Below are 14,074 nucleotides of genomic sequence, written 5' to 3' on the forward strand. Positions count from 1 at the left end.
GCATACTAATACCCCCAGAGAGTAAAAATCAGTTTACTATAAGCATTCATAATTAATTAACCTCGTTTTACTGTATATATATATTGATATATACGTCATTGTATGTTTCATCGATGGAAGAACCACAAATAAAGAAATATACACATGTGGTATGTTAAATGACCTTTTTACTGATTGATAAATGACCATGGTTTTCTTAAGAAATAAAGGAGATAAATATTTATTGTACAGTGTATGTAAAAAATATATAAAAGTAAATATTGTGTTAATACAACATTAAACATGTTCCAATAAATAGGTTTTTGGCAAAATAATTTGATTGATAAATTAAGGAACTCAAAACCCCACTCTGATTTGTAGAAATAAATACGAATACATGTGGGAGCAAATTAATAATAATAAATGAAAATATTTTTCCCTGTAATGTGGTAACCAGATTCCACAATGTAATGACTCGAAAAGAAAAAAATCACCACATTAACATTGTGGTCAAATCATGTAGAATGCACCAAACTAGAAGGAAGTACGCATGTAGGCCTATCTATATCATTACTGGTATAAGTGCCAGTTGTGTGTTGGGGGGGGGGGTAGCGTAAGACAAATTGGACAGAGGTAGAATGTACAAAATTCATGACATTTCATTTTCAGTAATTATATCAAAACACTGATGCAATAAATCTCGTAAAACATCTCCGGCTGACGTGACGTTAAAATGACGTGACGTTAATGCCACAGCTTGTAAGATATTCATATACATTAAGAAAGAACACTTGAAAAATCCTTTGGCACTAAGTGCACTTTTCGGCTTCTTGCACTACGGAATTACATGTAGTTTCCATTGGTGCTGTAGATTGCTGTTTATCATCATTATATACTATTTCGCCCAAGTCAGCACTTGTCAAAAACATCGTTACCTGAGGTTCACGGCTAAAGCGAAATGTAAAAAACACTGATCACTCTAAATTTTGTCACACATTACATAAATGTATAAATCTGAAATTAAGAGGCAGGAGGGGCTCACCATTATCAAATTCAAAAGTTTGTGGCCCACTTTGACGTAGAACATTGTTTACACTCCTACATGTATGGCCGTGTGACGCGTGACAATCCCGAAATAAAGAAACAGCTAGCCAATGCTAAACCATGTCCTGAAAATTATTATTCGCGTCTTTTGATTAGAAAAGAGAAAAACCTACACCCAGATTTGATGGAGTGAGTGTGGATCCTGAGAAATGGAGTATTTATAATTTTCTGAAGACAAGAAGTTGCGATTTACACAAAGATGAATTAGAAAGGTAAAGAGTACTTTCTATAAGCCTAAACATAAATGTTATTTTCGCCAATTTTATTTCTGATTAATTCTTAGTTAATATCCATGTTCTCATTCATGTTAATTCTAGATGTTCAAAGAAATGTTTTATTGTACGGTTATATATATGTAAATTATTTTCATGATATATTAATTATTATGTTGAGACTATTTATAAGTAAAATTTAGAACTACATGTACTGTCTTTTTAAGTGCCCGTTTTATTTTGTTTACATTGAAAATACATTTTAGAAAAATACCGAATAATTCAATAACATTCAAACTGAAATGAATGAAAACTTGTTGACCTTAAACAATTTATCAGAAAACCCTTTGACCATTAGAGTAGGATAATTAATTATCCAGACACATCACTAATAATCGCGACCCGACTATAGCCCCATCGGGCAAACCAAGTTACAAAGGTGTATCGCTGACAGAAGAATGCTAGGGTAAGGTCTGAAAGCTTATTAATACATGTGGTATACACCTGTATATCGAATATTATCATTCGGAATGCATTCTTCATATACAATGATTATTTTTCTTTAAATTCAGCAGATAGAACTTAACGATTTCATCCATCTGGGAAATGTGATTGACAGTTAAGCGTCAACTATATGCCGTTCGTTCCGATTCGTTAACCATACACACATCAGAAGTTTTGACATAAAAATCGGATGTCGATTCCCCTCCGTAACATTACGGCAACCATGTATCTGGGGACCATTGCAACGACGCTCATTGTGTAAGTATATAATAATTGAACACTGTATTATTCATTTAGCTATTTTTGTAATGCAATTTTAAGTTTTTCTATAGCTAATCTTTATTTTTTATTCTTCACACCTAATTTTAGTCTACTGTAGATTTGCATATCTTAATTCTGGTGTTCCATGCATAAAACTCTCATTATTTTTCTTTTTTAATTATACATGTGTAATTTAAAACACCAAAAGATAACAAAGGAACATTTATAAAAGATCCGCTTAAAAATAAAATAAAAAAGTATTCTGAAAATAAAAAAATGCAATGGCACAAATGTTTTTGACATTTATGATATTGAAGCTTAATAGTTTATGAATAATTTCCTGTACTGGAAATGATCACATCAGAAGATTTTTTTCATATTAAACTCCATCAGGGTCTTGTATATTTAGTACAGTGTATATGCACGTTCTTGAAACTATTTTATATAAAAGTTATAACATACTCTAGATAAGCTGTTGATTTTTAATAGTGATAAAACAGGAAGTTTTTATTGTAGAAATTACTCTATATAGCACAGTTAGTTCACGAAATCTCATGGTCAGTATTGGTCTCTTAGAAATTAAAGAAAAAAAATACTTGCAGGAGGAAAACGACATTCTTCCAATCTAGAAAAATCAATCTATGAATAAAATAACACATTCCAAAATTTAGAAGAAATGTACTATTCATCGCGTTTTTCACCTGTCCCTCTACTCATCAAAATAAATAAATAATGTTCAATTAACTTCCGGAGGTATGTACAAAGTAATGAGCCAAAGGATAGTAAACACAAATATTACTTGTGGTTAATGTAGGAGACGCGGAAGAAACACCAATTGTCTTTTCATTTCTTGTCAAACACACTTGTTAAACGTTAACATTAACTATAGAGAGCAAAGGTCTTATTAGTTGTCCTTGCTGCACAACAGTGTGAGGTGATGTTTTATGATAGCATGTCGTTAATGAGTAAGTGGCCATGATCACTTATTTTTCCTTCAGTTTTTTAATTTTCAGTGCCGAACAAGAAAAGCATAACCATTCTTTTCTTTGTGATTTATTACCTACTTTTCATATATGTTTTAACATAGTCCATAAATCACTACGCCTTTAAAGTTTTTCGTGTGCATGAATTGACTTTAATTCGTATTGTTTTTGAAGTTATACAGATTTCTAATATAATATTAAGACAAAATAAAATAGGTAATTAGATGTGGTTTATACACTTGATTTACTGCGATCATAAATCAAAACTTTTCAAGGTTTTATCAAAGTCAAACGAAATCGATTAAGAGAATAAATTTTTGAAATTAATAATTCAGTTTTGTAAAGTTTTCAATGTTGAAGTACGGCACTGTAATAAATTCCTTGAATAAAAGTCGATATTTCAAATAATAAAAGTTATTTTGTGATAATAACAACTTGATGAATACATATACATGTATATGCAAAAATTCATACTGTATCACATTGCATTAAATTAAAAAGTTCTTTTTATGAAGTAAATTGAGTAAAATCTAGGCCGTTTCAATAATAAACTTTTTATCTTTGCATTATCCTTGTAGTCTTGAATTTACCTCACAATATGTTTTGAGCTTCAATAGAAAGAGAGCCACATTGAGAATCATCTTCAAAGCCAATGTGTTACGATACTTGACTTATAAAGATGAGCTAATGGAGACAAAAAGAAAAAAAAGGAAATTTTAAAATGTAATAGACTTATTTAAATCAAAGTTTTAAAGTTGGATATGGAATTAATTTTACTCTTGTGACTGACAGGATTTTTTCGAGGTCATGCAAACCGGGACCTACTTTAGTCATTGACATTAATCATAAGAATGTAATTGTTAGCAGTATAAAGTAGAAGAACTAAGTCAAAATTACATGATTTTGTTTTACTGAAACATATCTGGTAACAATGTTACCAATAAAAGCTTAACGATAGACGGAATTAATACACAAAGAGAGAACTAATCACTACAACATTGAATCCACATTGAGTGGATATTGTTAGAACAATAAACATAATTTTTGAAGTTAATAAAATACTTTTTTTCAGTATAAAAGAAAGAAATGACACCCCCCACTGCATTACTAGTTCTTCAAAAATGGGGCATCTTAATCATAAATCAGCCCTTTTGGATAATTACAAAACAGAAACATTGGATATTTAATATATTTATTTCAATTTTCAAATGTAGAGATTAACTAATATGCATTACCAACAAATGTTTGTATAGAGCAGAATTTTCTGATATTCAAACAGAATCAAAAGGTCCTTGATATTACCGAATACTTGATTTGGCCTGTTTAAAAGGCTGTTAGTCCAGGCAAAGCGTAATCGAAAATAATATGAATGAACGTTTCTATATCAATATCCTTGTATGTGCTTTTAAAATAATTTATCACTTGTAGGAAAATAATTTTCAAACAATTGAAAAAAGCTTATATATTTCCATCTCTTAAGAAAGACCAATTTAATAGTAATTAGGGGCCAGTTTTCCCCTTTGTTTTTTTTTAAAATTATGGTGAGAATGACTTTTAATACATAAAACGAATTTATAAATATATATTTATATATCTATAAATACCAAGCTGTTGTAAAACAGACTACTCTATCTGGCATTGTTAAAAGTACTGAAGTTGGTAAAATGTACTGTATAATTTTCCATATATTTCATTTCTGTGCTTTTACAACCGGATTTTATAAATTATAGAATGAAAGTATAATTTTTTAACTTCAGTCTTTTATGAATCTAGTTGAAATCTTTTAAAATTGTTACCAAGTTAATTATGTAACAGATCCCAAATGATAATGTATTAAAAAGCTTTCATTGACTTTATGTACAACTGGTGGTGTACCGCAAGTGTCAGGACTAGAGACACTTTTATTTTTAGTTTACAAAAACGATTATGCAAACGTTATCATTCTGTAGATTGCACTCTGATAACAATTCATTACAACATCTTAAAATAATTAAAATTGGCTTGAAACGACATGATTTTAACGGGGCACAATCAGAATCTATGGTAATTTTAACAGTTTATTTGAAGATATAGTTTCCGAACACTACAAAGATTTTGTCATAAGAATCTCAAGCACCTTTTATATATCAACTGTAAGAAATTATAGCACATGATGCTACAATTGCTGGCATGCTATTAAATGCTCAACATCATATGATATGAACTGCTTTATTTTTTTTAGCAGTTCATAGATCTGAAAATGAAACAAGAAAATTAAAATACGACTAATGGGAGAGGAACTAAGAACTTGTTTCTAATTCTTTCGTGTATCACAATATAATCTAAACACGTAAATATGTATAAAAAAGAACACGAAAAAATATAACACAAATTTTTTTTCCATTCGTGAAAAAAAATTATGCATTATAACAAAATATTGAATACCCTTATCCACCATCGTCTGCAATAGCCAGCTGTTTATTTAACACATTAATTTTCATAGTTAAATTTGTTGCAGTGGAAACAATGAAGTACCATATCCCCCCTTTCTCTCTCTCTCTCTCTCGTTTGACCAATAAATTGAATACAGTCTAATAAAATTGACTAATACCTAATACTTTACTATTTACACAATATTCAGTCATTGCCTCTATCAATCTGCATTAAGCATTTTATGTACTCCAGGTAACCGATCGTCCACATGAAAACAATTAAATTATTCTCATTCATTTCGATCACACCAGAAACGTTTGAAGAATTAGAACATAAAATTGAACAGAATTGTACGTCATATATTGATAGATGGCCGTGACAACAAACTGATCGACAGAAAGAATTCGGAGCAATGGTACACTACAACCCGGAAAATACAGAAAACATTAAAAATGAATGGATAATTTTGACAAATTAGTATCACACACGAACAGATTGTAAATAAAGTCTGCTTCCTTGATTTTATTTAAACGACCTCATTGCAAGGACGGAGAGTTTAGAAAAATTCCCACGAATTCTAAGTCAGTGTTAAAAAGTTCTTACTGAAAGGAGGTGAAGATTTTGTACAGTATAAATATTAACCTTTAACTCTGGGTGACCATATTTTTATCTGTCATATTAATACATGTATCTAAACAAACGATATCAATAGTAACAAATAAAAAAAACGTCATTAAAAATAGCAAAGGATCTTATTGAAAAAGTTTACATAACGAACAGTGTTCAATCTTAAAAAATAACTACAAATGAGAAAATATGTGAACAGGACATTTAAACAATAAAATGCTTTCTTTGTTATTACTGGAATTAACGGAAGCAGCTATTGCAGAAAAAAATACATAACCAGCGTAAGCGGGTTATGCCAATTTTTTCTGCAATAGCTGCGACCGTTATATTAATTCCAGTAATAACAAACAAAGAAAGACATTTAATTGTTTATAGTTATATCTGTTTAAATAATCATTTAAAGTAGGATTAAAAAGATTAATTATTGTTCTAATGATGCGAACGTCTTTTTATGTTTCATTGATGGAACAGCCACTGATCAAGAAATATGTACAGGCGACATGCCTAATGTAGTTCATGCAGTTATTAACGCAATGAGTTTTCTTAAGAAATAAAGGAGAAAATATTCAATGGATGTAAATATAAAACAATGAACCCCCGAATATCCGAAGGTGGGATCAGGTGCCTATAGAAGAGTAAGCATCCCTTGTCGACCGGTCACACCGACCGTGAACCCTGTGTATTGATCAGATAGACGGAGTAATCCTTAGTCAAATTTAGTATTAACAATTATTAGTATGAAGTAAGTCAGTAAAAATACAACCCAAAGATAGAATGTATTTGCTTACAAGGTCATTATAATGACCATATAATTTACGAAATGTTGACTTTAAACGAAGTTGTTGAAATCTCTGTAAAGTCAACTTATCTAGCAGAATCCTGCTTCGATTTAAATATTGTTCATACTCTGAAAACAGCGATATATTCTTTGACCTTAATGATTCTACCTTAGGCTAATGTATCAAACAAACAAAAATTGTTCCTCTTACACTGAAATGCCTCTAACTATATATTTAAATTATCAGAGGTGTGGTATGTGAACTCCACCCAACGGCTCCGAAGTTCCCTCTTTGAAATAAATATTCTTACCGCGAAACGGCAAAAATAATTTGCATTGATGAATACGTCTTCAAACCATTGCATTTAAAGTGCTTTTCAAAGAATGATGCATGCCATATTCATAATTACATTAAATATTCACAAATTCCGAGATTTATTTTCTTGAAATAATTGAACACATGATTCTCAATATATTAATTTGCATATAACCTATATACGAGTATTTAGACAATTTTTGTTTTTGCTATTTTTTTTGTTTGTAAACTAAATTGATAAATTGACTTCGAAGAGATTGGTGCATGTGGGAATTAATATCCCAATCCCGGAATTTAAGCCTACTGGTCATAAGGCCATTTAACTAAGCCACACAGACACAAACATTTCTAGAAGGAAGGAAATCAGTTTAGGGGAGTCTATTAGTTAATACCAGGAAACCACTGAGGTTTTGAGAGGACATTTAGATCGCAACAAGACGAATGAGTAGCCATCGATAACCGGTACACACCACACCTGATATTCATCAATGTAAGAATGTATGATGTCATTAGTCACTTAATTACTTCAGAAACCTTCAAAACACTTTCTTGTTTAAACCATACGTACTACACAATTGCATGTGACACATGAGTTTTATAATGCTCGAGTCCAATTAATAGTGCATAAAAATAATGAAAAGCTCGTAATCCATGAGCTAAAATATATTACTGATCGAAATAATAAATACATTTATCACCAAGAACAAACAAACATGTTAACTTATTTACATAAAAATGGCAAATCGAATACCTCCCAATTAAATGTCATCAGTAAATAATAATCTAAGGTGAATTTACCTTTAAAGGTTTGAAGGTCATTGGGTTTAAAAATATCTTTATTAAACAGGATTAATTGGGAAAAAAACAGGCTTGCACCAACATAAATTACAAGTCTCGTAGAAATGTTCTTCTCTTTAAATAATTCCAGGAAATGTGTTAATACTCGTTGGTATAATTTCAGGACCCTGCTGGTAGAATGCATCTCTGGACAGTCTGTCTCACTCTTTCCCTATACGAATGGAAATGTACCATATAGAAGAACACAAAGAAGATTTATAAACAATATTTCCGCTAATTTTGCACGAAGGCAAAATACTCGTTTTCCACAGTTTACAAACAGAATGACTTTAGGTAAATATTTGAACTACATTCTTCGTAACAGTGAAATTGAAAATTTTTCATCCACAGAAACTTTTATGTTGATAAATTAATTTTTTAGTTTTCAACTCCTCTGTATTTTGCATCAGCATTATTTGTAAATAATATTCAGCTGTTGCGGCTCCTGTTTGATTTGAAATGTTTTTTTGACAGACCCATGGTGGCCTTATTCATCAAGTCAAAGCGCCATTCGTGAGGTAGAAAGGCTTCAACGCATCATACAAGAAGCACGGAAGAACAGACCTGTTTATGATTACAACGGACCACTGGAAAACTTTCTTCCCCTACCCATAGGAGAAAGATTCAAACCGTCACCTTTCAGAGATAGCAGGGCTAACAAACCCCAACTTCCGGTGGGCCCACTCTCCAATGAAATAAAATACGCAGGGGACTTAATCCGAGCTAAAGCAGCAGCCGGTTACTATGGCGACAAGCCTCTTTTTGATATTTAGTTTCAACTTTGTGGTGACTGTCTACATTCTGCAATCCATTCATTGCATAATATTTATATTAATTTTATGTTAAAGTTGTTGCAGTAAATCGCTGGATCTCCGGTATATTTCGTCGTGTTTCGTTTTCGTTTTTGTTTTGTTTGAAGAGGAACAATATCTTTTCTGACTAATTAAATATTAACATAAAATTTAAATATGATAATTAGAAACTGACAAACATATTTGTTCAATATTATGTATATGTAAATATAAATAATGTGAAGTTCATGTTCTGTGTGCTGAATAGTCGTGTTGCATGTATCATCCTCGTTGGTTTCTAGCCATGATGTATTTCTTTTTTGTTTGTTTATTTGTTTTCTTGTGCAAGCAGATTCTGTTTATTTATGTATAATTTTTGTTAAAATTTTCATAAAAAATATTAAAGTATAAAATTACATTTTTATCTTCTGAAACTTTTTTTTGATTGTTCAGTACATGCATTTTATTTGCATAGAATAACATAATCAAGGGTTATCAATCTCATACCTTGAAAATTCATGACTGTTTGAAAAAATCTTAGATAAAATCTGAAATAAGTAGGCCTGTATACAATGTATTTACATAAAATCAGTGGAACCACTGCATATAAGATAAGTATTGATTAAAAACTTGTATATTAAATGTTGCATTCTAAGAATATTTTACTTTCTATGTCTTAGAGAAAATCAAGATACAGATGGTTTGGAAAGCTTCTCAAATGTTAGTCAAACTCCTAAGTCAAGGGTTGCTACCAATAGAAAGGACTTGTCTCAAATTATTACACCTGTGGATTATGAAAACGTGCACCGTCATGGCCAAAGTTTATTTAAAAAAACAATAGGGTCAAACTCCGAGTCAAGGTCAAAACTTAGCACCAACTGTCAAAACTTATTGCCAAGGTTTAAGTTTTACCAAATTAGGTCAAACTCCAAGATCCTGGTCAAAGTTGTTGATACCCAAAGGTAGGTCATTACAAAAGGGATACACTTGTGAAATTTGAATTTAAGCCCTAGTACAAAATGTTAAAGAGTTATGGCCAAGATTTAAGTTTTTTAGAACTTGGTCAACTCTAAGGTGAAAGTCCAAAAATATATACATGTATACTCAAAAAAGGTCTAATCACAATGAATGCACTTAAGAAGTTTGGAAGCCCTAGCAGCAACTGTTCAAAAGTAATGACAAAAGTGGGTCAAACTCCAAAGTCAAAAGGCCATATGGTACCCAAAAAAGTCTAGTGAAGGAATACACATATAAAATATGAAAGCCATAGCTCACACCATTCAAAATATTGACAATTGTAATTTTTTTAGGTCAGACAGACGGACGGACAAAAACTACATACCTCTTGATCTTCTATAACGAGGGCATAAAATGTGATTCTAGAGCCTTGCAGATTTTCTTTACAGTTTTGACACAGAGCTTGTTAAGCGCAACCCTATAATAATATCAAGGTGTCGTTTTTGTGCCTCGTTCAGTAAAGTTTGATGTTTGTCATTTTTTATGTTGTGGTTTCTGGTATTTGGCACTTGTATACAGAGAATGGACAATATAAAAATTATGAGAATATGTAAATATATACTCCTTCCACAGATGTGGAATGACAACAACTGAAGTCATTTCCATAAAATACACAGCTAGACGACAACTGGTTTGGGGATATAGTAACATTTAGCGTTGTCCATATTGGACCCATATGCCTTCATATCTGTGCTATGCAACGATGCATCTTTAAACCAAAATTGTTTCATTGAACCCATTTGTGGCTTGAAACAGCAACACTGAGGAAGAATTAGTTGTTTCAAGCCTGATTTTATCTTTTGTTTTGGATTGATATGTTTTATTTGAAAGGAAGGACAAGGCACATATGTAACAAAGTAGCTATTTAAATTCTGAAGGTCTTGCAAGAAATATATGCATGCTGAAAATTAAATCCGTAACAGTTGTTACAAGTTAAGAAAACAGAAACTCCCTTCCCGAAAAAAATGTCACAGCATCTATATGATAAACATTTAAAAAGATGTGTTGTGAACATCAAATGTAGTTACTGTATACAGGGTTATTTTCGCCCTGTGTTATTTTCGCCCTTTTGAAGTGAACAATTTTGGCCTGTTTTTAAATTCGCCCAGTCATAGTTCTGTTTAAGAAATTATGAGGTGAATTCGTCCCGTTTTAAATTCGCCCAATCAAGTGGAGGGCGAAAGAAGCGAAAATAAAACGGGGCGAAAATTTCTTTGTTTACAGTATTGAATTAAAGATCAAATTTAAAGTTTAACGTTCTAATAAACCTGTTGGATGTTCTTTAGACAAACTTTTAAGGAATCAAGAGGTGTAGGGAAAAATAGATTATTTGAAAATTTATGAAAAGTAGCTACATAATAAGTATCAATGAAACGATTTGAAATGGCTTAATTGTAGCGTTATAAATGAAACTCTTGCATTCAATTGAAACAAGAAGAAGATAGATTGCATGATCAGTATGTACTGGTTCCTGCTGACAATGCAGGTAACAACTTTGTCTTCGTTTGTAAGGCTCATAATATAAGTTTTATTTTAAAAGAACTTGGATTTAATTCCAAGTGTTAATCCAACTCATACTCATAGTTCCCTTTCTAAGGAGAAAATTCTTCACAATCATATGTCAGTTTTGATTATTTTTAATATCCCAAATAACCAAAATAAATTTGAATTACCATATCTATATTGGATTCCGAAACTTCACAAAAATCCTTACAAACAAAGATACACAGTGGGTTCCAGTAAATGTTCAACCAACCCTCTTTTTTACTTCTTACTAAGATATCAACAGTGAAGGAGAAACTTTAAGAGTACTGTGCAACAGGTGTAAATCAGATGTTGATACTTAAAAATGCCAAGGAACTTTTTTTGGACAATTTGAAAGCAGAAGTTTTTACCAAAATCAAAAGCTTAAATACTTACCAATTTAACTTTATACACAACCATTCCCCACGAAAAATTAAAGTCCAGGCTTTTTGATATCCTTGACAGCTGCCTTTTCAATGAAAATGGAACTCGTAAATCTATTTACCGTGTCATTGGTCTTTTGCAAAATTATTTTGTTAAAAACATTCTGGTTGTACACACAAGTACTCTGTGATGACATCAAAATGACGCTTGAGTTCTGAGTGACAATATCTGAATGCTTTTTGGAGACCAGGTCTTCCAACAATCTATAGGAATTCCCATGGGTACCAATTGCGCCCTGTTATTAACAAACTTATTTTTATATTCATATGAAGCAGAATTTATCAAAAATCTTATACGTGAAAAGAAAAAAAAAGACTTGCTGTGGCCTTCAACTCGATATTTAGATATATCGACGACGAATTGTCAACTAACAATCGTAATTTCCATTTTATCACACGATATATCCTGCTGAAGTTGAGACAAAAGATAAAACAAAGTCTGACACATCTGTTTCATATTTAGATATTTTCCTTGAAAAAGACGTTAATGGTAATCTAACAACTAAGCTCTGTGATAAACGTTATGACAAACTTTTCAATCGTCAACTTTCTTTACTTATGCAGCAATATACTTTCATCACCTGCATACGGAGTTTATATCTCTCAGTTGACTAGATATGCAAGAGCATCCTCTACGTATGTAGAATTTCTAAAAGGATGTAAATTATTGACAAACAAGTTGATGAAACAAGAATATCAGCAGTCTCGTTTAAAGTCATCATTTCATAAGTTCTATGGTCGATACAATGACCTTGTCAGCAAATACAATTTATCATTGAGTCAAATGCTGACTGACGTTTTTCATACCGATTGTTAGTCCATTACTTACATATCCATAAATTTATCTCCGTGTATTTCATACAGAGAAAGTTACTTTTTGTTAGCAGATTAGGGGTCAAGCTCTAAATAACAGAATATCCAAGCCTATCTAAGCCTTAGCGATACATTACAGAAATTTTCCCCCAAAACTTAAGTCAAATTGTCGCTTAGTTCTTGATACAACCATGTCCATACCAAATATAAATGGGACTTTCACTCATAGTTAAACTTTGCAGTGGATACTACTAGTATTTTAGATAAATTTGGAAAGCTAGGTTAAGTTAAAATATGAGGTTAGTATTCCTTTATCCTTAGTAAGAAATTCTTGTGTCCAAAAAAATGTGCCATGAATGTTAACCTCTTCAAAATCCTCTGATAAGGTTCTCGGTAGGTAATATTGTTTCGGCTGTCATTGAAAGTAAAAAAGAAAACTTCTCAGAAGTATTTTATATGATTTTCCTAACCCGTCTGAAATGTTTTGAAAAATCAAAGGCAAGCGATGAATTTTATCACTACTCGCTTGCAGTTTATGCATCTTAAAGCCACTGTGCACAGCCATAGCATGTCCTTTTTGTCAGAAGTCTGTAAATGACAACAGCAAAGAGCATTAGTCAAGAGCTGTCTAGTCAGAATGTCTCCACCAGCGGGAAACACATTGGTTTTAACATGGCTGTATGTCAAAAATTTTTATCTGGGCCATAACTCTGTAATCCTTGATTCGAATTTGTTCAAAACATATATTGACCTGTGATACTGGAGGTTACTGGACACTAAGTTTAAAATAAAAATGATTGTTTTTGGAGAGAAGTGAAAAAAATTAAGTTTGTGTATGTCAGATTCTAATTCACGTGACGTCGAGGTCATAGATTAATAATTATGGATCAAAGACATTAATAACAACTGAGGGCCAAAGAAATTGAATAATGAATAATGGACAAAGATATTACTGATAGAAGGTTCAAAGTACTTTCGTAATGATAGAAGGGTCAAAGTCAATTCAAGGGACAGTCACTGGAAGCAGGTGTATAAGTGATAAAAAAGCACCATGAGTACAATATCAAATTTCTTAGCATTCTCATGTGATTTTTGGTACTGTGAGTGAATATATACAAGTATTGTAATATAAAATTTCATTGAAATTTTATCACGATCATCTTATACATGGTCTCATACTTGAAAGAGAAAATATTCTTAGTTGATTTAAAGGTTGGGATCACAGTATGGTGCCCTTTTGAACGCAAAATTAGAAGACCACAATCAAGTATGATGTTAGTAACAAACAACGGCCCCTTTTCCCACTCCTTTGGTTCACTCTGACCTGTATGGAGGTAGATTACAGAATCATTGGTTATTTTACTGATTTGATGAAATATATGGAGATAAAAAACAGTATTTCAAGCTCAAAATCCATAAAACAATACACATCAGGAGCAGAAAAATCACGCAACTCTTAAACATCAGAGATGG

The 14,074-nt window shown here is 31.6% G+C and overlaps 2 protein-coding genes across 3 annotated transcripts in view; both read left to right on the forward strand.

The window, feature by feature from the left end:
* Positions 1 to 14,074, forward strand: part of LOC134268771 (uncharacterized) — a 209,676-nt gene that overhangs the window by 137,960 nt on the left and 57,642 nt on the right. The gene's annotated exons all lie outside the window — the stretch shown is intronic.
* LOC134268754 (uncharacterized) lies at positions 1,065 to 9,029 on the forward strand. Of its 2 annotated transcripts, none has more exons than XM_062750992.1 (4): positions 1,065 to 1,295; positions 1,868 to 2,057; positions 8,138 to 8,307; positions 8,488 to 9,029. In XM_062750992.1, the coding sequence occupies exons 2-4, from the start codon at positions 1,990 to 1,992 to the stop codon at positions 8,784 to 8,786; spliced, it is 537 nt and encodes a 178-aa protein (XP_062606976.1). In that variant the 5' UTR covers positions 1,065 to 1,295; positions 1,868 to 1,989; the 3' UTR covers positions 8,787 to 9,029. The 2 variants fall into 2 exon arrangements, with proteins under 2 accessions (XP_062606976.1, XP_062606977.1); XM_062750993.1 differs by lacking the exon at positions 1,065 to 1,295 and adding an exon at positions 1,670 to 1,761.

The sequence above is a fragment of the Saccostrea cucullata genome, unplaced genomic scaffold, assembly GCF_032062105.1.
Source record: "Saccostrea cucullata isolate Sc308-1 unplaced genomic scaffold, CSIRO_AGI_Scuc_v1 ctg772, whole genome shotgun sequence".
NCBI lineage: Eukaryota > Metazoa > Mollusca > Bivalvia > Ostreida > Ostreidae > Saccostrea > Saccostrea cuccullata.